At 40.6% G+C, this 27220-nt stretch overlaps 1 protein-coding gene and 1 long non-coding RNA gene across 3 annotated transcripts in view; both read left to right on the top strand.

Moving 5' to 3' along the window:
- Positions 1-27220, top strand: part of LOC134666619 (uncharacterized) — a 205770-nt gene that overhangs the window by 154843 nt on the left and 23707 nt on the right. The window lies entirely within an intron of this gene.
- LOC134666618 (probable phosphorylase b kinase regulatory subunit alpha) lies at positions 105-26296 on the top strand. 2 transcript variants are annotated; one of them, XM_063523837.1, is made up of 18 exons: positions 105-443; positions 529-1517; positions 1885-2098; positions 2719-2828; positions 3196-3343; positions 7503-7667; positions 8116-8283; positions 11711-11840; positions 12403-12491; positions 12885-13070; positions 14953-15209; positions 16832-16960; positions 17367-17505; positions 17666-17704; positions 18599-18706; positions 24233-24351; positions 25433-25690; positions 26057-26296. In XM_063523837.1, the coding sequence occupies exons 1-18, from the start codon at positions 185-187 to the stop codon at positions 26276-26278; spliced, it is 3729 nt and encodes a 1242-aa protein (XP_063379907.1). In that variant the 5' UTR covers positions 105-184; the 3' UTR covers positions 26279-26296. The 2 variants fall into 2 exon arrangements, with proteins under 2 accessions (XP_063379907.1, XP_063379908.1); XM_063523838.1 differs by lacking the exons at positions 3196-3343; positions 17666-17704 and adding an exon at positions 4972-5119.

Here is a 27220-nt window from a genome sequence, read left to right as displayed (position 1 = left end):
TATGCAGACATCACTTTTTAAATCTACTGCTTTTTTCCCCTATCTACTGCTAAACAGATTTTTTTTCTACTGAATATTTCAGATTTCATCTGGCAACACTGACGACAGAAGATTAGACGATTTTGCAAAAATGCTGCGTTAAAGGTGTATTTAAAAACATATACAAGTGAATTAGCGGTCCACGATGAGGACTCGTAGTAATTCCGGAGTTCGTCTAGACTATTACCAAAGGGTAGTGCATAAGTTGATTTTAGATCATCAACAACCTGTTACTGGATTGTTCCCCGCGAGCCCAGACAATGATCATGCATGGATCAGGGACAACTTGTACTGTATATTGGCAGTATGGGGCCTGTCCATGGCCTTCAAAAAGATTGCAGATCAAGATGAAGACCGTGCCAAAACATATGAGTTGGAACAAAGCTGTGTTAAATTAATGAGAGGTAAGTAACTTTGTTGCAGTTATGTTTCTTATTTGTTCACCCTTAAAGTCTAATTATATCTTTATTTAAAAAAAATATTCCACAGGTCTATTAATGGCCATGATGCAACAAAAAGACAAAGTTGAGAAATTCAAAAGTACTCAACACCCCCTGGACTCTTTGCATGCCAAGTATTCGTCCACCACTGGCCGCACCGTGGTCAAAGACAATGAGTGGGGCCACCTGCAGGTTGATGCCATCTCCCTCTATTTGCTCATCCTTGCCCAAATGACAGCATCAGGCTTGCAAATTGTGTTTTCACTGGACGAGGTTGCTTTTATTCAAAACCTAGTGTTTTATATTGAGTCAGCTTATTGCACTCCTGATTACGGTATCTGGGAGAGAGGTGACAAAACAAACCATGGGTTGCCAGAGTTGAATGCCAGTTCTATTGGCATGGCAAAAGCTGCTCTTGAGGCTATGAATGAGCTGGACCTGTTTGGAGCCCGAGGTGGCCCCTCTAGTGTCATTCATGTATTAGCTGATGAAGCCCAGAAATGCCAAGCAGTGTTACAGTCCATGTTGCCCAGAGAATCAAATAGTAAAGAGTTGGATTCTGGCTTGCTTTCAATTATAAGCTATCCAGCATTTGCTGTTGATGACCCACAGTTAATAACCAAAACTAGAGATACCATAGTCAATAAACTACAAGGAAAGTATGGCTGTAAAAGATTTCTTAGAGATGGTCACAAGACACCGAGAGAAGATCCAAATAGGTTGTATTACGAGCCTTGGGAGTTAAGAATGTTTGAGAATATAGAATGTGAATGGCCTCTATTCTTCTGCTACTTAATTTTGGATTATTGCTTCCAAGGAGATAAAAACAATATATCAGGGTATATGCAGAAGTTAGAAAATTTAATGATAAGGAAAGAGGATGATGGAATAAAGTTGGTGCCAGAACTTTACGCTGTGCCACCAGAGAAGGCTGATCTGGAACAGTGTCAACCCGGAAGCCAGGAGCGTATACCTCTGGGCCGTTGTCCTTTTATTTGGGCCCAGTCTTTGTATATTTTAGGGAAGCTCTTACAAGAGGTAAGGAAACATGTTTTTTAAGCCTATCCATACATATTTTAGTAATAAAGCAAAATGTTAAGTGAGCAATTTGAATAGGTTGATATGTGGAGTTCCAGAAATATATTATAAGATATTAGGTAGAGTTTTAAGAAATCAGGTTATAGAGATAATAAGCTTGTACCAACTTTCTGACTAACAGATTGATTTGATTGTAGTAAAAGTCAAAAGAAATCTTTTGATCATATAACTTTTGACTGCTTAAGTTTATAATCTACAAAATAATTTTCTTTTTAGATATTTATTTCTTAGCTCACTTTTATTAACAATAAATATTGAACATTTTTAATTACATGTGACAATCATTTTTAAATGTATTGGTTTGCAGGGTTTCCTAGCAGTTGGTGAGTTAGACCCATTAAACAGAAGGTTGTGCTCAGAGAAGAAGCCGGATGTAGTGGTCCAGATCGTCATCTTAGCCGAGGACAACGAGATACGGGACAAGTTGATAGAATATGATCTGCACGTACAAACAATAGCCGAGGTGGCGCCTATAGAAGTGCAACCAGCTAGAGTGCTCAGCCATCTTTACACATATTTAGGTAAATTCATACTACAGAGCTTATAGGACTCGTAAATTAATACTAATGTTATGGTTGTGGATATGTATCTAACGTAATGTATTAGTTTACGCTTATAACTACTAAACAGACACCGCAATCCACTACCATTACAGATCTTACTGAAACAAAGAGTAAACGGCCGCCCGTATTTCTAGCCAGGACCGATTGGCTCAAATCAATGACTCATTTTTTTATTTAGCCTGTTATAGTGTCCCACTGTTGGGCAAAGACTAAATGGCTAAAAGGTAAAACTTACTAATATACAAAAAAAGGTTTAGGCTACTTAGGAACTCTTCAAATAATACTCGCATATGTAGATATAGAAATTTGATTATTAAAATTAATTTCATAATTTTATCTCAAAAACTAATTTTTGAGATAAAATTATGAGTCACTGCATATGATTACAAGTTACAAGTGGAAGTCCCTTTCTAACAAAAGCTGTTAAAAAGGAACTTCCACTAGTATTACAAGTTACAAGCTTTTGATAAACAGGGCACAGGTCTTCTTGATATAGTTGTCAGTATCCCTGCTAATTACACATTACTCCAAGGAAAAAAAAGAGAGACAGGTTATGAGACTTGTGCTTTTATTTTCAGGTAGAAACAAAAAGCTTGGACTTTCTGGAAGGAAATCTCGAGATGTTGGTATACTCAGCACAAGCAAACTGTACTCGTTGAATGATAGGATATTCGCCTTTACACCACAGGTAATTTTTCTAATGTATTAATCCAATAATTGGTCTATATTACCTAATTCTATACAATACTTTTTTTTACTTTTTACTTTGTCTAGTTAGGTGAGTAATCCAGTTATCGTCACGGACGGTGCCACACCGCGGGTGTACGAGTAAAAATCTTATTAAAAAAATCTTAAAAAATATTACTCGAAATAACACTCCTCCACTCGAAATAAAGATCCCTGCATTTTAGTCATGTCCATATTAAGATATTTGTTCGGAATTTCCGCAATGTGGCACCGTCCGTGCCGATCATTGGTAATTCATAATCAAACATAACTTTTTTTTATCATAGTTTTGTTTGAAAGAGGTAATCGGTTTTTATTTATTTTGCTAGTTTTCTGACATGAAGCGTTTCTACATTGCTTCCGATTATGAGCTGATGGTTGACACCCTCAAAGCAGAAATTAATTTCCTGAAGTCATCTTGGCAAAACCTTCTTGGCCGTCCACTTGTTGTCTTGACTTTAAATCAAACATATTTAGGTACATATTGCTTTGATTTATTTTTATATAGATATGCTTGCTGTGAACCCTGGTATCAGTTTAAATGTGTTTATTTATGGAGTTCCTTAGTTATAGATCCCCTTAGCTATGAAGGTTTTTCATTAGAATCCAAGTTTGCTGTATAAGCTAATATAAGAGTTTCATTTATTTTTACTAACACAGTAATTAATCATCTATGTGTCAACCTAAGGTATATTCAACACATTAACGAAATAGAAGAGGCAACTTTAGGTACTAATTTGTTTTATTTAAATGTTCACTTTAAGACCAGTTTGGATTCTAGTAGTGGTTCTAATTGTTTCTATAAAATTGATTAGTATATATATCTATTGATAGAATCTGTTCGGAAAGAGGATAGTCGTGTAATGTATTGGGCCCCATACATTCCACGACTCTTCTCTTTCCGAACAGACTATCGAACCAAACATACACAGCTAAGTTTGATAAATGATAAGTATACAAATTATCTATTTCGGAAAAAAAATGTTACATTTACGCCGACCCCCACACTAGGCATATCCTGTCCTGTGGGGGAAATAATTCGGTTTAAATACAGTAAAAACAATATCGGTTAGTAACAATAATGAGGTTTAAAAAAAACTGATCCCCACTACTGGTTGAAAGTTCATTAACCTTATGGCAAAGACATAAGGTCTAGTCTACTAATAAGTAAGCCCATTCATAATAAAAAAAAAATAAGCTGATAATACGACCTTAACTTTCTTGTTTTTTTTTTTTATGTGGCAAATACGAATAGACTAATATAAATGTAGCTGTGACGTGACAGTACGATTTATATCGCGCGGGAATATATTCTACGTTTTTATCTGCACTGACGGGGTTAAAATCTGCCGATTGTTCACTGCAAAACACGTTTAGAGCTACATTTTTCATTGATAGTTTTAAAATAAGTACATTCTGTACTCTATGGTATCTATTAGAATTAGAGATAATGAATTGGCAGAGGTAAATTTAATGAGATTATTGTATTAGATGTATACCATAATAGTTTAAATCTAACATTTTCTCGCGTCAGTTCATTCTGTCAAGGCCATCACTGCCTGAGCGCTATGCTTATTGACTTTGATCGTTGAGAGATTCATGGCAAAAGTCGGAGACCATAGACCAGACATGCTAGCATGAGCTGCGTTCTCGCGCACGACTACATCTAGCGCGACTTCAAGCATGGACTCGCGCGCGAAAACGCAACAGAGGGTCTACCGCGAAAATCGATTTAGTTATCTGCCTTTCTATCACTCTTGCATAATATTTGAGCGTTATAGAATAGAGCGTCAATAAACGGACGAACGAAAAAAATGGTTCGAGGTAGGCCCTCAGATTTTTAATTGCATCAGATCCGTGAGTGATGGCTCTGATTCTGGAAACCTGTAGGGCTACCGCCAATACCGAAAATCGTCAATTGCGGGGATTTTTCTCCGTCACTCTAATTACGCCTTCATTGGAGTAAAAGAGAAAGATGCCCGCAATTTGCGAATTTCGGTTTTCGCGGTAGCCGCCCTGTTGATTCGTGCTGTCACGTGGATGTTAAATAGTATAGTCGTAAGCGTCGTGGGCGTTCAAAGTGTTAACTGTCGGGTGTGCCGTAGAACTTCGACTACGAGGAATACTACATGTCGCGCGACCCGGCGTTGCTCGCGAGCACATTCACCGCGAACGTCGCCTTCCTCGGGATGAGCTGGAAGCAGATGCTCGGCCGCCCGACCATCACGCTACTAGCGACGCAGTATTTGTTAGGTAAACTAACAGATGCTATTGGCTCCTCTACACGATGGGCCAGCGCCGGCCACTCCAAGGGACGCATTTATGCGTTGGAGGGAGCAAGTGATATTGCTATCTCATCCTACCGCATGGCTGCGTCCCTTGGAGTGGCCGGCGCTGGCCCATCGTGTAGAGGAGCTCTATTACTTATTAAGCTATATACGAAACAATAGGTAATGACAAAGTTACCGAACACTTACGCCGCCGCTAAGACGTTCCTGTACCGACTTGTTCGACATCCGCATCCGCTTTAAGCTCCGCATCGATTTTATGCGGATTCGGATTCTGATGATATAAAATTTAGAAAATAATGCGGAAGTTCCGCGGTTGCGGATATTCGCAACATCAGGTTACTAGTACAATTTGACACTGGATTAACGTGTTAACCTCGGGTTAGTGTGTGGTGCAAGTGGCCCTTACTAACGGATATGCATATGTGACGTTCCACGACAAAAGGTATCTTATGGCGGCTCGCGCTATACGTCGCATAGCGCCGCAATAATATTGGAGCTGTGTTAATAATAGCGTAAGCGCCAACCGCCATAAGGTACCTTTACTCGTGGGACGTCACATATGCATTTGATACATCCAATATTTATTTAACACTTTGCATGCCTGCACGGCGTTTTTTTTGCGCAAGTTTATCCTACAGAGATTTCTAAAATAAAAAGAATGTGCTCCTTCAATCATAGTACAGTGAAACCTGGTTAATTGGCACCTGGATAAATGGAAAACCTCAATAATTGCAATCAAAAGTCCGGTCCCGGTCCCTTGAGACCAAAAGGCCTCTATAATTGAAATTTTGGAACCTCTATAATTGCAATTTAGATTTTAGTACTTTTCGTAATTTTGCCTCTGTAATTGACCACATCGCAACTTAAGACCTCTATAATTGACACTGTGCTAAAAAAACCGTTATTTTTGCTCTTGTTTTTACCTCTATTATTGAAACGAGTCTTACTTATTACCTCTGTAATTGAAATAATGTAGTTGTAGACAGTAGAAACAATATTTTAATAGCAATTATCATTTTATTTATATCTTCACCCAGAATTTAATTTATTTATTGGGTATCTATCACAGCCTGTAGTAGGTGAAATAGTTTTGATCATTAAAAAACAAAGTATGCTTTTCACATTCTAATAAAACTTTCTTCTACAATTCAAGGGATTTTTTTAAACCCAAATGATAAGAAAATAAAGTGGTAATTAATGTAGTATAAAAGTGCAAGTATAGACAGAAGCAATATATAGACCAGAAATCTAGAACGTAAGCGTGTAAATCTACATTAAATGATTATTTGCACCTCCATAAAATAAATTTGTCAGAACGCAACCTCTATTAATGAAAACCTCTATAATTGACACAACGATTTTTTGAACCTCGTTAATTGACACGACCTGCTTAAATGAAAAACCTGGTTAATTGACAAAAACTGGCCGGTCCCTTGAGATTGCAATTATCCAGGTTCCACTGTATAATAATATTCATCTAAAATATCTTGCAAGAGATGACGGCTCTTCAGATACAGTTGGCTGACTCAAATATTTTTCAATGTAGTGTCCTGTTAAATATGATTGCTAGAAAATTTACATTGTCCATGCTCAATCAATGTCATATAGATAGTGATAGTGATAGCCAAAGTGGGTAAAATATAAGACACCTTAAGTTGTTACCATTGTAGGAATGAAGATAAATTTTGCTATGTATTGGGCTATTTTGACTGTCACCAACTATTTGATGCTGATTGTACTGTAAAATACGGGCGAATACCAGTATCCAGAACACTTAGGCCGCTTGTAGACGTCCGGTGTTTTCGCCGGACAATTGTCCGTGTTCGGTGACGATGTCTTGTATTCTTGGGTGCAGTTGTCTGTAGGCACATACAAAACTAGACGTAGTTGCGTAACACGGTCCGTTGTCCGGCGAAAACACCGGACGTCTACAAGCGGCCTTATACATATACATTAGACCCATATCGTCGCATAAAGTCGACTGTTATTAATCTTTTTTGATTTTACAAATAATGCTAAAGGAAGGACGCTTAACATGAAGAATTTCGTACATTGGATTGGCCCACCTGTTCCTATCTCTATCGCGCGCGCGTAATTAAGTATATCGCTATCTCGCCGATGATGTCGGCGGTCAATGCCATTGTGCGGGCGGGACAGGAATATAACTATGCGCGTGCGATAGAGATAGAAAAATCGTGGATTTATGTACGAAATTCTTCGCGCTTAATTTATTTAGTTTTAAGCTGACCCTTGAGTTGCTTGCTTGCTTCTAGCTTTTTATTATATATTATATATCAATAACAATAAGTATATTTCTAATAATAAATTCTTACATTACTTTTTAGACCAGGGTAAAATCCCTATGGCCATGATTACAACAATGAAGAAATTGAAGTCCGGATACATTAATGGTACCCGCGTGACTTTAGGAAATCTGGGAGACTTTTTAAGCACATCTGCCATAACCAATTTGAGTTTCTTGGGAAGTCAAGAAGACGGTTATCCAGATAGTAAGTACTTATAAGTATGACATGAGGGGAATGTTAATTCAATGAAAATATACACACAAAAAAGTATTGCTTATAAAGTCTTTATGATGACGAGATGAGATCATGAAATTTAGTTTCATATAAATTGTATGTTTCATACAGGTTGTATTTTTAATCGGTCGTGGGAGCGTGCTACTACTCGTAAATAGTCTAAGGAGACCTTCCTTAACCTTTGGTTTAATACCGTTTTGCATTCATGAATTATATAAAAAAATTAGCCTCCTAAGGACCTACGACGGCTCTACTTGTAGAAATCTTAGTTTGATTCGAATATTACGTCCGTTTTGTTACGTTCGATTTTTAAACAATAAGAATTCCTATTACTTGTTTCTATACTATTATTGGTTTAATTCCTTTGCCACATTTCTTGTGTCCTGGGCCTTAGAAAGTTATGATTTTTTTTTTCTAGAACTCAACCCGCAAGTGCAGAGCTACCTGGAAGAGCACCTGTTGAGGTCGTTCAGCAACAAGCTGAGCTTCCTGTCGCGGCCGGCGGGCGCGCCTAACGCGCGCATGCTCAAGCGGCGCATGTCCGTGCGCGGCGCCATCAAGAAGACGCGCTCCATCAATGTGGACTGTGAGTTACATGTTTATAGAACTCAAACCGCAAGTGCAGAGCTACTGAAGAGCAACTGCTGAGGTCGTTCAGCAACAAGCTGAGCTTCCTGTCGCGGCCAACAGGCGCGCCCAACGCGCGCATGCTCAAGCGGCGCATGTCCGTGCGCGGCGCCATCAAGAAGACGCCCTCCATCAATGTGGACTGTGAGTTACATGTTTATAGAACTCAAACCGCAAGTGCAGAGCTACTGAAGAGCACCTGTTGAGGTCGTTCAGCAACAAGCTGAGCTTCCTGTCGCGGCCAACAGGCGCGCCCAACGCGCGCATGCTCAAGCGGCGCATGTCCGTGCGCGGCGCCATCAAGAAGACGCGCTCCATCAATGTGGACTGTGAGTTACATGTTTATAGAACTCAACCCGCAAGTGCAGAGCTACTGAAGAGCACCTGTTGAGGTCGTTCAGCAACAAGCTGAGCTTCCTGTCGCGGCCGGTGGGCGCACCCAACGCGCGCATGCTCAAGCGGCGCATGTCCGTGCGCGGCGCCATCAAGAAGACGCGCTCCATCAATGTGGACTGTGAGTTACATGTTTATAGAACTCAACCCGCAAGTGCAGAGCTACTGAAGAGCACCTGTTGAGGTCGTTCAGCAACAAGCTGAGCTTCCTGTCGCGGCCGGTGGGCGCACCCAACGCGCGCATGCTCAAGCGGCGCATGTCCGTGCGCGGCGCCATCAAGAAGACGCGCTCCATCAATGTGGACTGTGAGTTACATGTTTATAGAACTCAACCCGCAAGTGCAGAGCTACTGAAGAGCACCTGTTGAGGTCGTTCAGCAACAAGCTGAGCTTCCTGTCGCGGCCGGTGGGCGCACCCAACGCGCGCATGCTCAAGCGGCGCATGTCCGTGCGCGGCGCCATCAAGAAGACGCGCTCCATCAATGTGGACTGTGAGTTATATGTTTGTAAAACTCCCCGCAAGTGCAGAGCTACTGAAGACAATATGCTGTAGTAATAGTAGGCGTCAAGAGATGAGGCGAGCCCTAAAAAAAAGAGCTAAAAGGGCTCGAGTCTTTTGGATCACTATGCTGAAGTCGTTTAGTAATAAGCTGAGCAAGGGTGTCACCAGATGATGGGCTTGCAGCTGCTCTGCCTGGCGACGCTCTCGAAGCTGAGCTTCCCCAGCAAACATTTTTGGTCGATATTCCGAAAAAGGCACCTATTTTAGGTCGCACAATTTAGGGGACCAAAATGAGGCACGTCGAATCGACGTCGTGGGCACGTCGAGTCGACATAAATGGGGAAAAAACGCACGTGCCGGCGACGTATTTATTGACGGTAAATTAGTGATTACAACCATTAGGTCAACACTAGGTCATGTTTCCGACGTGGATTCGACGTCGCCACGACGTGCCGCGTAGTTAAAATGTACTAATTTGGTAATCTTTACCACCTTTAGACGTGATGGCGACATATTTTTATCCATATAATTACTCTGCGAGGCAATATTTAGATGAGACGCGATGAAGAGAAAAAGAGACACAAACATTACGCTTATATATTCTTTTCACTCAGAAACAAAATGTCTAACAAGAAAACAACTTTAAGTTGTGCAATGATAATGGCGGCCACTAAGTCATGTAAAATAATTTAGGCCGATTACGCTGATGAAGAACGATGAAATCTAGTGCACAGAAAAATTTTTCGTGCAGTATGTTAGGTTTACATACAAAACTATCGATGGGCTTTTGAAATATTTAAGTTTTCAACATTTTATAAAATCAAAATGCATATATTTGCTTGTAATTGAGTGTTGTAATTGAATATTTGTGTGTGTGAGTGCATTGACTTGATCAAAAATATTGTTTTATTTTGAATATTAGCACAATGAAGTACCGTGCGATGGCACCATTAAAGATATAACAACTTAAATTATGCAATTTCATATTTAGCATCTCGTTATAATGAAAGAAAATGGCGGCACAACCTTATGGTATTGATAGTACTTTACAAGTGATTTTAACTATATGGTCGCAATTTGGTATCTATTTTAAGTAACATTTACCTAAAATTAGTAGCTAAATCGACATAAAATCGACGACGGTCTCCGTATAAGAAATAATTACGTCGCAAATACACCTAAAACGTCTTATTAGTACATTTGATCTATTGGTCAGACTTTGCAGTTAATTTTACCTAATATTTCGACTTATTTTCAACCATTAAGTCCCTGACTTCATGGTCCCCGTATAAGAAATAATTACGTCGCATATACACCTAAAATGCCTTATTAGTACATTTGACCTATTGGTCAGGGTTCAAAGTTAATTTTACCTAATATTTCGACAGATTTTCAACCATTAAGTCCCTGACTTCATGGTCTCCGTATAAGAAATAATTACGTCGCATATACACCTAAAAGGCCTTATTAGTATATTTGACCTATTGGTCAGGGTACGAAGTTAATTTTACCTTGTAATTCGACTTATTTTCAACCATTAAGTCCGTGACTTCATAGTCCCCGTATAAGTAATAATTACGTCGCAAATACACCTAAAATACGTTATTAGTAGATTTGACCTATTGGTCAAGGTTTAAGGTTAATTTTACCTAATATTTCGCCTTATTTTCAACCCCTAAGTCCCTGACTTCATGGTGTATTTATGAAGTGAAATTTACGTTTTATTATCCCTATATTTTGACTTGGAAGTAAAAGTGTACAATACGTAAAATAATTGGTGACTTAGGACGTAATTTTCACTTAAATTGGTAAAATCTTCTTCGAGCCTAGGAAAAAATACTTCAAATGTTTGCTGGTCCCATCGCGGCCGTTGGGCGAAAACGATGTCGATATGTACAGTCAAGGAATTTAAATTCCGACCCATTTCGTACTTTGTCACAGTGACAATCAATATGAAAGCCGCTAGAGACCTCATACGGTTGTCACTGTGACAAAGTACGAAATGGGTCGGAATTTAAATTCCTTGACTGTACCTTTATAGAAAATGATAGCTACCGTGAAATATAGGATACAGGGCTCATCATCTTCCTAACGTCGTGCCACCTTTTACCACGGCGCATGGGAGCCTGGGGTCCGCTTGGCAACTGGCCTCAACGAGTAGTCACTAACGTTTTTGCGAAAGCGGCTGCCTACCAACCTACCAACCCAGCGGGAAAACTAAGCCTTATTGGAATGGAAGCCGGTTTTCTCAGTATGATTTCCTTTACCCAAACGCGACGGATAAATATCAAATGTTATTTCGTACATAGATATGTTCAGAAAAACTCATTGGTATGAGCCGAGGTTGGAACCCGTGAAAATGTAAACTGTACCTACGCTAAACAAACATTTTAATTTTTAGTCTACCGAGCAAAAACAAAACGGTTTTGTTAGTGCGTATTCTGTGCATTTATTCTGTGGTTTTATATTAAAATGAGTAATACATTTCCAGCGGAGACACTTGGCATGGAAGGCGAGTACGTGGGTCCGCAACTCGAGAGAAAGCCATCTTGGCTCGAGGTAGACACGAACTACGGCCGCAGCCCGTCTCCTGACGAAGCCAGGAGGAAATCTATCACCAAGTATGGCTTGTAACATACACACACACATTTATGCGGTTATCACACTGAGGAGGATCCGCACGCATCCGTTTTGTGAGCGAGACAGCTCTATTCTATGCACGTACCTTTATGGATGTCACAGTCGCACACAGGAACGGCGCTGGCGAGCGCGGGTTTATCCCGGCATATTGCCATGGCTCATGGGAGCCTAGGATCCACATGACAACTAATCCCAAGAATTGACATAGGCACTAGTTTTTACGAAAGCGACTGCCAAGTGACCTTAAAACCCAAAGGAGAAACTAGGTCTTATTAGGATTAGTCCGGTATACAAGAGTGTACAGTTGAATTTGGAAAACATCATTAAATGCCGCTGATGCCATCGATCTAATACCCAAATTCTACATAAATCGAAATATTTAGTTTTAATGAATAGAAAAATTTACTAGCATATTCTGAAAAGACAATTCAATTTAATATTAAACCGAATCGAATTTGACATATTACACTGTAGGTACCATTCCACTGTATGTACCTGCATATATTTATTCTAAGTAATATTCATTATTCAATAATATTCTAGGGGCACTTCTACAACCGGTTTAGGCGTCGGCTCGATTACACCCACGGACGTCGTCAAAGAGAAATTACCCACTCCGCCCAAAGAACAAGGTCAGTTTAAGAATAATTATTTGTTTTACAAATTGTTGCTTAACGCCAAACAACGAACAATTTGGTATTTGTAATCGTGCTAATATTGATAGTATTGACTGAGCAAGCGAAATATTACAAAATTAGAATCTTGGGTGTTGAGAGGGTTTTAAGGCACGAGGGTTAAACTTTGCTCTCAAGTGAAATACAAAAAAATTCCATATATTTTTCGTTCCCTCTATTCGTTACCGTCTTACAAAATGTATGAGAAATGGTACAAAATGAATATTTTTTTCATCCATTAGGATCGACAGAGTTCGTTATTCTGAGTAGAAGTAACTTCTTCTTCGTGGCGCGTAACTTTAAATAAAAAAAATGAACGTTAAAACTAAAAGACCAAAAATTTTTTTTTAGTGCCTATAAACAAGAACATCCCTGTCATCGTCCGCAACCGCACCGCGTCGGAGTCCCAAGGAGTGTCGTACGCGGAGCAGGAAACCGACGAGCTGGTGACGATGCTGCGCGAGACCGAGAGCTTGGACGAGCAGGGCGACATCCTGCAGTACTTGGTCGACACGCACGGTCTTGAGTTCAATACCGGTAAGCATACCGAACGGATCACCACTATAAGGGCCAGTTGCATCAACCACAGTTGACGGACTGATCAACCGTACCGCGTCGGAGTAGCAGGGAGCGCCGTATGCGAGCAGGAAACCGACGAGCTGGTGACGATGCTGCGCGAGACCGAGAGCTTGGACGAGCAGGGCGACATCCTGCAGTACTTGGTCGATACGCACGGTCTTGAGTTCAATACCGGTAAGCATACCGAACGGATCACCACTATAAGGGCCAGTTGCATCAACCACAGTTGACGGACTGATCAACCGTACCGCGTCGGAGTAGCAGGGAGCGCCGTATGCGAGCAGGAAACCGACGAGCTGGTGACGATGCTGCGCGAGACCGAGAGCTTGGATGAGCAGGGCGACATCCTGCAGTACTTGGTCGATACGCACGGCCTTGAGTTCAATACCGGTAAGCATACCGAACAGATCACCACTATAAGGGCCAGTTGCACCAACCACAGTTGACGGACTGATCAACCGTACCGCGTCGGAGTAGCAGGGAGCGCCGTATGCGAGCAGGAAACCGACGAGCTGGCGACGATGCTGCGCGAGACCGAGAGCTTGGACAAGCAGGGCGACATCCTGCAGTATTTGGTCGACACGCACGGCCTTGAGTTCAATACCGGTAAGCATACCGAACAGATCACCACTATAAGGGCCAGTTGCACCAACCACAGTTGACGGACTGATCAACCGTACCGCGTCGGAGTAGCAGGGAGCGCCGTATGCGAGCAGGGAACCGACGAGCTGGTGACGATGCTGCGCGAGACCGAGAGCTTGGACGAGCAGGGCGACATCCTGCAGTACTTGGTCGATACGCACGGCCTTGAGTTCAATACCGGTAAGTATGCCGAACGGATCACCACTACATGGGCCAGTTGCATCAACCACAGTTGACGGATTGATCAACCGTACCGCGCCGGTGTCGCAGGGAGTTTCGTACGCGAGCAGGAACGACGAACAGGGCGACATCCTGCAGTACTTGGTCGACACGCACGGCCTTGAATTCAATACCGCATACTTACAGATCACCTGGGCCAGTTGCGACGACCACAATTGATTGATAAACGTCAATCAGCAAATAAATATGAAACTTCCCATACAACAATATGATATACAGTTTGGTGCAACCAACAAATAAATAAATTAAAATAGGTAAATTGTTGGCGTGAATACCATAGAAAATTTAAACTTCGCCTTTTTGAGGCTTGAGGCAAATTTTCTTAGGAACCTTTTTTGTGAAAACTATTTTGTATGGTAAAAATTTTGGTCATGTGCGAATTGAGCCTAAATTTAATGCGGATCGACCATTTCTAGCAAGGATAATTTCATTGTATGCGAATAACAAAAACGGAACAGCAGATGTTAGTCTCAATTAAAAAAAACAGTTTTAACGGTTTAATCGGCCTCCTCTCAATATCACCTGTCATTCGAACACAATTTTTAGGGTTCCGTACCCAAAGGGTAAAACGGGACCCTATTACTAAGACTTCGCTGTCCGTCCGTCCGTCCGTCCGTCCGTCCGTCTGTCACCAGGCTGTATCTCACGAACCGTGATAGCTAGACAGTTGAAATTTTCACAGATGATGTATTTCTGTTGCCGCCATAACAACAAATACTAAAAACAGAATAAAATAAAGATTTAAATGGGGCTCCCATACAACAAACGTGATTTTTGACCAAAGTTAAGCAATGTCGGGAGTGGTCAGTACTTGGATGGGTGACCGTCTTTTTTTTGCTTTTTTTTTTGTTTTTTTTTTGCATTATGGTACGGAACCCTTCGTGCGCGAGTCCGACTCGCACTTGCCCGGTTTTTTCTTAAACTTTACACATTTTATACAACGAACGATTCGTTCCAGGCATGACAGAGAACGGAAAAGCTGTGACAGTGAAAGACCTCCTCAAAGCTCTATACGAGAAGGCGTGCACGCAGAAGCTGTGGGGTCTGGTGCGTCACACGGCCGGCATGCTGGGCAAGCGCGTGGAGGACCTCGCCAAGGCCGTCACGGACCTGCTGGTGCGCCAGAAGCAGATCACGGTGGGCATGCCGCCCAACAACGAGCACACCATCACGGCCCCGCTGCCAGAGAACGAGCTGAGGCAGTTGATACATTTGGTGAGTACAACACGCAGACTACCTCAACTACTAAAAGGACGGTGGTTCGTACATTGACCTACCTGTATAATTGACACGGTGCAAGTAGGTTGCCTAGTTAAATTGCGAAAATGCGGGATCCTATCTCATCGCATAATAATTGATTGTCATAATACAATGCCACGCATAAATCTCTTTTCGCATATTTTTTCTCCAGCTGAAACAGGAAGTATTTTCCAAAATATTTTGCATATGTTGTATAGAATAGGGTAGGTTAGGTTAGGTTTGTGTTATAATTTTTCAGAAATGTTAATATTTCCAGCACAATAACAATTATGCGAAATGAGTTTTATGCGTAACATTACATTAGGACAATCAATTATTATGCTACCCAATATGGACCCCGAAAATGCGAACCGACCGAAAAAAATATTTGAATTTTTTTTTTCTTTTTTTTGTTATTGAATCTAACTGTATAGGTTGCCTTATTAAAAAGTTGGTCCAGTCCATAGTTGCCTAGATTTTAGATAAAAATCGGTTAATCGCACAAATACGTATCTCATACTACATACACAAGAAATCATTCCCGCACCCAAAAATCCGGGGTATGTTTAGTTTATGTCCTATTTCAATCGAACCCCAAGGCCGTTATCTCTTCTTGATAGCGTTTCAGGAAGTAGATGCAACCTTACTTTATTAATATACTCAATACCTAACCTAATTGATTACACGTGTATTGTCACATTATACTCTGTCAAGACATTTCCGTCAGTAGAAACGAGCGGCAAATTTAAAAAATGTAGGAGCGAAGGGTTTATTGTCGCGTAGAAAATTTGAATATCGCGCCTTTTTCTACTGACAAACTTGTTTGACCGGCTTTCTGTTTTTTTTTTCAATAAAATTACAATTGATTAAAGGCGATCGCAATTGTTCCAATTCGTATTTAAAATATTCCACTATTTGTTACACGCAGACATTTCGGAATGAGAAGAATGATCACGAACATAAGAAGGTAATGTTTTGGTATTTAGACATTATCCTTTTGCTCTGAACTTCGTTTCCACAAGCAAGCTAACTTTTGTATTGTGTAGTTAGATATGATTTGTCTTACGTACATGTTTGCATGTAAAGTGTCATTCTATGGAACTTGCTAACTATGTAAATAAACCGCCGTATTGAAATTGTCAAAGAATGATGAATTTACTAGTGACTTTTGTTTACATAGTTAGCAAGTACCATAGAACGACACTACCCTACAGTAGGTATGTAATCAGACTTAAACGATATCCCCTAGTCCATCTTTAGCGTCTCGCCATCCCTCTTTCGAAAGAAAAATCGCACAACCAAGAGAATTTACGGGTTTTCGCTATTGGTATAGTATTTTGCGCCCCCTTCGTCGTCTCACCATGCCGGTGGGCCGTGGTAAGCAACCAATGCCCTATTCCTTCACAAAATACATGTATATGTATCTTAAATGGCGCTGTTACGATGATGACTTGATGAGCGTTAGGTACCTAAGAGACATAGGAGATATAGAGAGAACGATAGGTTTAGACCAAAATGATCTGCATCTGAAACATGTCAAACTAGTCCGTTTTTTTGTTGCGTTAATGAATATTCAGTGACAAGTTGTTGCGCCCCAGGCATATGGCGACGACGAGAGTACGGCGATGCTGACACAAGAGCTCCTCGTGTACTTGGCCATGTTCATAAGGACAGAGCCGCAGCTCTTCCTGGAGATGCTGAGACTGCGCGTCGGACTCATTATTCAGGTTTAGTAACATTTTTGGTGCAAAATAATAAATAAACTCTTCTAAATCCCCTTAGCAGGGACTGAACTTAGATGTTTGCGAACTAAAAAACGACACTTTTGATATGATGTTTTCTAATACTAAATAAACCTACTGAGTAAAAACCTTAATGCATTGTAAATTGTAATTGATTAACTTATACTGTCATAGTTTTGTTACTTTTGCAAATTCGTGAAAAGATTTATTTTTGCGTAAAAAGAGTTGTTCTGAAAATGAACGATTGTAATCTGAAATCTCTGTTATTGTATAGATGTAGTGCATAATTGTTTTCCATCGTATTTTCACTGAAACGTAAGAACGTGTCATGCTGTTGCAGTCGGTCTCAAAACAATTATGAACTACATCTGTAACAAAAGTCCTTGTCCAGGTAATGGCCACGGAACTGTCCAGAACGCTGTCTTGCGACGGCGAGGAGGCATCGGAGCACCTTCTTAACTTGTCTCCGTTCGAAATGAAGAACTTACTGTATCACATCCTCAGCGGAAAGGAATTTGCCATCAACAGTGGTAAGAAACATTCCTCTTGTGATTATCTGGGACCCTGGTACCCATATAACTTGTAATTGTAGTTATAATGTAACTATGCTAGTTTCATTGACATATCTAAGGAGAGCCTTACAGGCCTGGCCTTATATACCTGTCCTGAAAATATATATTTCCTTTCCAGCGAATTCTCTGTGTGTAATAAAGGAGAAATTCGCCAAGAGTAAAGGCGAGTTCTTGTGCACTACGGACTTTTGCTTTTGTATATGTTGAGTGTAAACCCCCTTTGTAATAAAATCCAATTGTATCGAGTTTTATGTTTGTTTATGTACATGTATGTATTTGTGACGTCATTGTTACTATTTTATATTCAAAAGGTCCTTCATCACTTTGTTAGCTTCATTCTTGTTATGAATAGTCAGCTGCAGAAGTGACTAAGCGGGCCAGGTGTCAAAAATGGGGTCCCTTTGTTTCCCATAAAGTTTTAAGTCATAAATTATTGTTTGTCATATTATCGTTAGTCATAAAACTGAAACCGTTAACTTTTCAGGATTTTCGTAAGGTTATTCTATAGATATGTTAGGTTAGGTTTGTTTTATGGCAATCCTGAAAAGTTACGTATTTCTGAGAAAAACCAATTATGACTAACGAAAATTCTGACAAACAACACATTATGATTTAAAACTATTTGGGAAACAATAGAGACCCGTCAAAAATGCTCCTAAATGTGTTTGGAAACAGATTATATAATACTGTTAAGATCTTTTTGACCCTCATCTGCTTAGTTATTTCTGCTACCGGCTGATTAATACAGCATTCCTTACTAATTCTGCCGTTATAGATACAACTCCTTATATATTTATGGATTATATAAAACTAGAACACTTGTAGTTTATATAGCAGATGACAAAAATATAATGTATGTCACCATTTGTAATATGTGTTACGTACTGTTGTTTGTTTAAATTGTATCTAATAATGTTTTAGGCTAGAATAGAAACAATCAATATTATCAGGAAAACTCATATTTTTTCTGCAACCCCAAAAGCAACTTCATAGAATTAACACAAAACAAATGCTAACAACATACTTTCCTAATATATGATTTTCATTTTAGTGGGCCGCGGAAACTTCTCGATCGTGAGCAACAAATCGCACCGCTACGGCAAGAAATCGCAAATTATCTTGGAGTCTGGCCAGTCGCTCCAGGGCAACATTGAGGACAGTATGTATACACTGTACCATAATTAATACAGTTGTAGTGGTTCGTTTTCAAATTATGTTCGATTTTCTCCCATTATTAGATGTAGACAACTGGGGCCCATTTCTCGAACGATATTAGACTAATATTATTAGTCCACGAACTGTCAAATCGTATGGGTTGCCATGACAACACACTAATAATATTAGACTAATATTGTTCGAGAAATGGGCCCCAGGCCGCGTAGCCAAGATGCCAATCGCTTACGCTCCGTAGCGATCGAAACGCAACTCTGTCACTGTCACATTAATATGGAAGAGTGATAGAGAGAGATAATGCTTTTCGCTGTCGAAGCGATATCGATTGTAACCTTGGCTAGGCCGGCTATTTGGTAGAGTATGACACTATTTTGGACGTGAACTCCGCAGCGACCGTTTCCGCGAATTCTGGTGACCGCGGTTGAACTTTGAGTTAAAGCGATATTTTTGTGATTGTAAAGTGACTATTTTACTTAATTATGGCTCCAGTAAAGTGCCCTCGTTGCGATAAAGCACCTACCAGCAAAGAAATCTTAGTCTGCTCCGCTTGTAAACTCACGTATGACATTGAATGCGCAAGCGTGAGCTACTCACGATGGAGTCTTATGAAACCGAAGCAAAGAACCAGCTGGAAGTGCTCCACGTGCTGCGAACAAGCCCTGCAGGCTGCACAAAATGATAGCAGTGGCGTAAGTACACGTACAACGACAAGCAGGCCCGCGAACGTAGTTCATTCTAACACACCGTCGCCTACAAAAAGTGACGACGAGAGCAGCCTCGTTAAAGAGATGCAGTTGTTTCGGTCGGAATTTGCAGCGATGCGCTTAGAGCTAGTTAGTATTGACTCTAATTTTGAAAAGCTCTCTCTCTCAGTCACAACGCTCGAAAATCGCATCGGCAGCCTAGAACAGAGAGTTCAGATTTTGGAGGAGCGCCCCGACCGGACGACTAGCGAGAGCAGCGAGACGGGCAATGTCAAAGAATTGATGGACACCGTGGAACGTCTGAAACTGGAACTTAACGAACGAGACCAAGAATTATTGTCCACCGATGTAGAAATAAGTGGCATCGCTGAACAAAATAGTGAGAATCCGATACACTTAGCGGTTTTGGTAGCACAAAAGCTAAACGTAGAGATAGAGGTGCGAGATATAGTAAGTGCAGAACGTGTCGGGTTGCGGCGTGTGGCGGGCGATGGCGACGGAGGAGGCGGCGACGGCCGACCGCGGACGCTGGCGGTGCGGCTGGCACGACGTGCGCTACGGGACGAGCTGCTGCGCGCGGCACGACGTGCGCGCGGCGCAGACACCACCGGCTTCGACCTACCCGGACCACCTCGCAAATTCTACGTGAACGAGCGGCTTACACGCGTAAACCGCCAGCTGTTTTATAAAGCACGCCAGGAAGGTTTACGCTTGAACTGGCGGTATATTTGGACCCGCGACGGTCGAATCTACGCCAGGCGACAACCTAACACGCCAGCACAAAGGGTTCGCTCTGATGAAGATCTGGTGAAAATTTTTGCAGCTCCTGTAGTTTGATCTGGAAATTGACTTACCCTCTTGTGAAACGCAGCTTTCTAGCCATTTTACTGCTTTCATTCATCGTTACCGTAATTTCTACTACAATAAACTATGTAACAAATGTTAATCGCGACCAAAGAACTATAGTTGTGTTCACAGTGCTTTTAATGTCACTATATAGATTTGTTTACTACTATTGTATTCTTAAAAATATCCAGATACAGATAATAATATTATTTGTAACTGTATCTCTAAAAAAGATTTGTAATAATGTTACTCGTTGTGATTCGATCTCTAAGAATTACTCTCTGTTTAATTACGGGCTGTGCTTTCAAAATTGCTCCATTCCAGTGTTAATGAATGTTTTTGTTAGCTCTCATCATAGTCATCATTTAACAGTAGTTATAGAGCGCCTAATTAATTTAAAGTATGTACAAATTCTGTATTCATTTGTTTTACAGTTTTTAAAAAACAAAAATATTACAATTGGCTTATTGAACCCTGGTTCACTTGGAACACGCCACGACGAATTTATTGTAGCACTTGAACGCCACTCTGTTGACATAATGGCAATAAATGAAACTTGGTTGCGGGCGGGGCAGGAGGCGCGCGCGCCGAGCCCGGCGGGGTACCGGCTGCGGCACGTACCGCGCCCCGACGGGGTCCGCGCGCGCGGCGGCGGGGTCGGCTTCTACATACGGCGCGGTGTCTATGCTCGGCAACTCCATCCTCCTCCCTCACCTTCAGTTGAGCAAATGTGGCTAAGTGTGAAACTCAACGGGCTTAGTTTTGCCATTGGCACTGCGTACCGACCGCCCTGGCTTAATGTAGATACTTTTATTGACGCTCTAAGCGAGTCTGTTAGTTCGCTCTCCACTTTTGATCATATTGTTCTTTTGGGAGATTTTAATATTAATGTACAATCGCCTAGTGAACCGAATACAAAAAAACTTTTAGCCTTTCTCCGTTGCATGAATCTTGACCAATATGTTAACCAACCCACTCATTTCACTGAGCACTCGGAAACCCTTATAGATCTTATTTGCAGTAATATTAAACTATCTCAAGTATACATAGATTATATCCCTGAGCTTAGTAGCCATGCGTTCATTTCTTGTACTTTACACATCAAAAAACCCAAGCCATGCCCTATATGGATCACTTATAGACCATTCAAAGATATTCCTCTGACAGAATTCAACAAGCTTGTTGAATCAACTGCCTGGGAACGACTTTTGTGCGACAATATTAATGACTCATTAGCAGCGTTTAATTCTTATTATATTGTATGTTTTTGATTTATATGCTCCTGTAAAGAAAAGTCGTATAAAAAATCAAAGTTATCCTTGGGTAACACCTACAGTTAAAGAGATGATAAAGTTAAGAGACGAAGCGCATACTAGGAGCCGCACCACGGGCCTAGATTCTCATAAATTATATTATAAGGAATTAAAAAGCATAGTTAACCAAGCCATGTTTACAGAGAAACAGGCTTACTTTAACGAAAAAATTAATAAAATATTACCTAAAGACTCTCGTAAATTATGGAAAAATATTAAACATAGTATAGCTGATTTTAAAAGTAAAGAATCCAGTCTGCCTTGTCACTTCAATGACCCAAATTTAATTAATAAAGAATTTTTAAATATTCCCAAAACCAGTGTTAAAATATCAACTCTTACTTACTTTGAACATAATCGTTACAGTTCCGCAACCTTTAGCTTGAAAACCGTTGATCAGAATACAGTCTGTAAAATAATTACAAAAATTTCATGTAACGCTCAAGGTATAGATGGTATCACGCGTGATATGATCCTTTTGACGCTTCCACGAACCCTCGGGCTAATCACGGCTTTAATAAATCAATCAATATTGTCAGGAGTATTCCCTGAAGCCTGGAAGGAAGCTCTGATAAAACCAATCCCTAAAAAAACTAATCCTTTAGAAATTACAGATCTCCGACCTATAAGCATCTTGCCTTTCCTATCAAAGATCATTGAAAAAGTAGTGTGCCAACAGATAACTGAATTTTTGGAAGCTAACAACATTCTACCATCCAAGCAATCAGGTTTCAGGGCTGGTCATAGTACTGCAACTGCCCTGTTAGATGTAATCGATGATATTCTAGCAGAGGTTGATGCAGGAAATGGGACAATCATGGTATTACTGGATTTCTCTCGCGCATTCGATACCATAGACCATAATCTATTAATTTCCAAGCTGGCTTTTTATGGTTTTGATTCTCTTACCCTGAAATGGTTTTCTAGTTATTTAAACGGTCGGCTGCAAAGAGTAAAACTAAATACTGAGAGTGGTTCTAGCCAGACTTCTGAAGCTTCCCTTGTCTCCCATGGTGTTCCCCAGGGTTCAATATTAGGCCCAATCTTATATATTCTATATAGTGCAGATATAATTAATTCTATTCAGAACTGTAAATATCATATTTATGCTGACGATCTGCAGGTGTATTTGCCTGTCAAGCCTATAGATACTCCTAGTGTAGTCGATAAAATCAATGACGATCTGGAACGGATAATTAAGTGGTCCAGCCGAAATGGTCTGGTTTTAAACCCTCTCAAGTCAAAATTCATAATATTAGGCTCTGATAAGCAAAGACGTGAGATTATCAATTGTAACCCTGTTATTAAAATCGGCAAGGACAGCATTGATCAGGTCACAGAAGCTAAAAACCTAGGCATTCTTATGGACGGTAAACTAAAGTTCCATAACCATGTGATAGATATTTCGAGAATCTGTTTTTATCGACTTAAAATACTATACCAAGTTCGTAAATATTTGTCAACTGATGTTAGAATTGCTCTTTGTGAATCTCTAGTCTTATCAAAACTGAATTATGCAGATACGGTTATAGGAAGATGCCTTCTACACAAAACAAAAAAGCTCATACAGCGAGTGCAGAACGCATGTGCTCGATTTTGTTTCGTTATACCGCCCAGAACTCATATAACACCTTACCTTAATAACAACGGGCTGATGAACATGGAGTCACGTCGTTCTTTGCATTTCGCATGTATGCTATTTGGCATTGTTAAGTCATTGACACCCCAATATTTATCTAAAAAATTGCAATTCTCTCAGCGGCTTGTTAGAGAAGCTACTCGTCTTATCTGCCCACGGCACAATACAACTGCATTTCGTGGTAGTTTTAGATATTCTGCCACGAAATGCTGGAACAACATACCGCCGCCCATAAGAAACTCTCACTCTATTTTGTCTTTTAAAGTAAAATACAAAAAGTATATTTTGAATTTGCAGAAATCTGCTCAAAGAGTAGATCACGCCTAAGTGCCAATCTCTGATCTTTCAATTTTGTCTGTCATAATCATAAGTTTAGTTCAGTGAATGATTTAATGCAATAGTTTATACAAATAGTTATATAAATTCTAAGTCTTACAAATTTAATATGTTATTAAATAAGCCGTACATTATATATACTTAATAGGTCAAATTGAAGTAATATTTATTTGTGATTTTAGTTCTGATCTCGATTTAGTTTAACCAATGTTAGTTAAGTTTACGTGCTGACGCGATCGCTTGGACAGGTCTCCACGGAAGACCAGCGTCAAGATACCTGAAAGGTAACTTGTCATCAAGCTGAGGGGAGACCTATTCAGTGACGTTTATGTTTTATACTTATAAAAGTTTTGTATTAGTTTTAAGCAATACTGTAAGCGTCCTGAATAAATTTATTTTCTTCTTCTTCTTCTTCTATTTGCTCCGCAGATTCAACATTTTTCACTTCTTTGTGCGCCGTTATTCAATCTATTATGGTCGCTAATACCTAACGATAAAAAGCGACTTAAAAAACAAGAGTTGTATATTTTATACTTGTTGCCTGGCTATTTGTCATATTTATATGTATTGGTAAACATTGTCTTGTTCTTTTATGGTTTAAGAATAGCACTTAATCGTCTATCATAAAATCTTTAGTTTTTTTGATGATAATAATACAGCTTGATATTTATTAGTCCCGCCGATCGTGGAGCCGGACCGGCAGGGGCAGTGGCTGCGCCGCCGCCGACTGGACGGCGCGCTCAACCGTGTGCCGCGGGACTTCTACCCGCGCGTGTGGGGCGTGCTGGAAAAGGTATACCTCTACCACTTATAGACACGGTGGCCAAAAAAATTCAATGGTTATTTGTTTTACAAGGGGGCAAAGTTGTTGCTTAACCGCTCGTGCTAATATTGATACCCGAGCAAGCGAAAGATTCCAAAATTGAACCACGAGCGTAGCGAGTGGTTCGAAAAATGGAATCTTGAGCGTTGCGAGGGTTTCAAAGCACGAGGGTTAAACAAAAATTGCCCCCGAGTGAAACACAAAAATTTTCACCACACCAACCCGAAGCAAATATTAAATGTAAGGGGTCATCCATTAATTACGTCACACCAATTTCTAGGTTTTTTGACCCCTCCCCCCCCCTTGTCACACTTGGTCACATTTGGCAAACCCCTCCCCCCCTAGTGTGACGTCACATTTTTTCTACGAAATCGCCAAATCGAATTAAGTAAGTACCTAAGTATTATTAATATTTTATCAAAATATTTTTGACGATATAAATATTAGTAATTTTATAACCCAAAACTGCTTAGGAAAGAAAATTAAACGATTAAAAACTATTTTCGTTTTAAAAACTTGTTATTTAAATGTACAGCGAACTAAATAATTTAAATAAATTTTCGGTTACTGATGAAGTAACCCCCTCCCCCATGTCACAATATGTCACATTTTCTTGACCCCCTCCCTCCCCCTAAACGTATGACGTAATTAATGGATGACCCCTAAAATATCAAACAAAATAAAACCAAATCAAATCCAAATGAATGTTATTAAATATTTATCATCCAAAATCATCATTTAAAAGTCAATTCTACCAGCAAACATAAGAAAACAACTCAAAATTTGCATTTGATTACTTTGCCTCACATGTGGATAAAATGCAACTTTGCTATTCGTTTTTGAAGTGCAAAGTAATTCTTTCCGAGCTGGTGTGGTGAAAAAAATTTTTTACGATTTCGGGGTTGGTCCCATATTAAAAGTTGCTTAGTTTAATCCCAAAACCTCCCTGGCAACGGGAATGCACTTATTTTTTGGCCAACCTGTATAGGGTGCATTTTTTCCTAGCGTAAAAAATAGCACGTGATTTTCAACCATACATTTTTCTCCCCAGTGCCAAGGTCTAGTCATCCAAGGCAAAGTGCTGCAACCGAATTTGACCCAAGAGATGACGTCCGGAGAGTTGAAATTCGCGCTCGCCGTCGAGACGGTGCTGAACTCCATACCCCAGCCCGAGTACCGGCAGCTCGTGGTAGAAGCGCTCATGGTGTTGACCCTCGTGGTGGAGTATAAGGCCGTGAGCCACCTGGGCGGGACTATTACGGTGGAGCATCTGGTGCACAAGGCTAATCAGATATTTTTGGAAGATCAGGTGAGGATACATCGTTTTTTTTGTTGATATTTTGTCAGTGAGGAGAAAACGGCAACAGTCTGTTAGATCAAAGTGTATGGCACTCGATGGAATAGGCCTTGCAACAACCACAAAAGTTCGTGTTTGGTAATTAAATCCTATTGGTAAGGTGCGAAGTCGGTGGAGGGAGAAGTGGCGCTGACTATCACAAAGGGGCTGTTCATAAATTACGTCATCTATTTTTGTCGATTTTTTAAAGAAGCGAGATATGTCATCTTGGGAATGATTTATTTTATCACCCCTCGTTGAGAATTTCCTACTTTCCGCACTTGTATCGTAAATGACTATTGTAATTCACGATCACCGACGACCACCGTCAACTTTCAGATGCGATGCAACGGCGACGCGACGCTGTGCTGCGCAAAGGCGGACGGGGGTGGGGGTGGAGGGACACTGCTGTGCGGCGGCGCGGCGGGGGTGTGCCAGCACCTGTACGACTCGGCGCCCAGCGGCTCGTACGGCACCATGAGCTACCTGGCGCGCGCCGTGGCCGCGCTGCTGGCCGAGCGCCTGCCGCCCGGCGCGCCCCTGGAGTGCGCCATCACGTAGGCCGCGCCACACGGCCGAGGCCGAGGCCGAGGCGGCGACACGCGAGGCCGATTATGAGGCGTTCCACAAATAGAAGAATGACATTTCATAGCGACATTCTCGTGGAATGCATCCGGTTTCGCAGACTACGCGGAGACAACATTACGAATCTTTCACGAATATGCTACGAGCGGCCGTACGGAGTTGCATCCTACAGTATTTAACATAATATTATACCGGTTCATGTTCATCTCTACAGCTGAAATCGGTAGGTAGATATTTATAGTAAACATGAGGACAAGTCGCAAACGTAAACGCATCCCCATGGAACGAGACGATTATTTTCACGTTTCACGACATGCCTAGGAGTTTCATGATATGCTTGATTTTAAGATCGGCCGCCGACATGCATATAACAACTGCAAGTTGTCTTATATTTTATATTGATAGTGCTGTCTCGCCATTTCTACAATTTAAAGTTTTTTTAGTAGGTATGTGGATTCATAATCATAAGAGCTTGGGCGAGGTTTGTACTGAACTGTCAAAAACCCGCGCCCACTTTAATGAATCAAACTAGCTAAACCTAAGATTTCTGTCGCCACATTTGTACAATATAAGTGTTCTAATGACTTGAAATTATAATGCAACAGCATGTAATAGATAGATTGAAATTGGCCATAAGGAACACTATGTAGACTCATCGAGTTCAGGCTCATAATCATCATAGTGATTAGATAACTGTCTTTTGAAAAGTACACTTAGCGACAAAAAATTTATGTAGGTAGTCGAAGAATGAATTCCTAGCAAGCTGGAATATCTAATTTGATTGGCCTATTAATAAGATGTTGAATGTTGACTTGCATGTCACAAATTGGCTACACAAGCTTTTCGTATATTTTAATTATAGATGGTTAGATGAGATGACTAGTATTAAGGCAGAGATAATAGAGTAACTGGGAGTAT

This window comes from Cydia fagiglandana, chromosome 8 (genome assembly GCF_963556715.1).
Source record: "Cydia fagiglandana chromosome 8, ilCydFagi1.1, whole genome shotgun sequence".
Lineage (NCBI taxonomy): Eukaryota > Metazoa > Arthropoda > Insecta > Lepidoptera > Tortricidae > Cydia > Cydia fagiglandana.
This window is presented reverse-complemented; position numbering and strand designations above follow the sequence as displayed.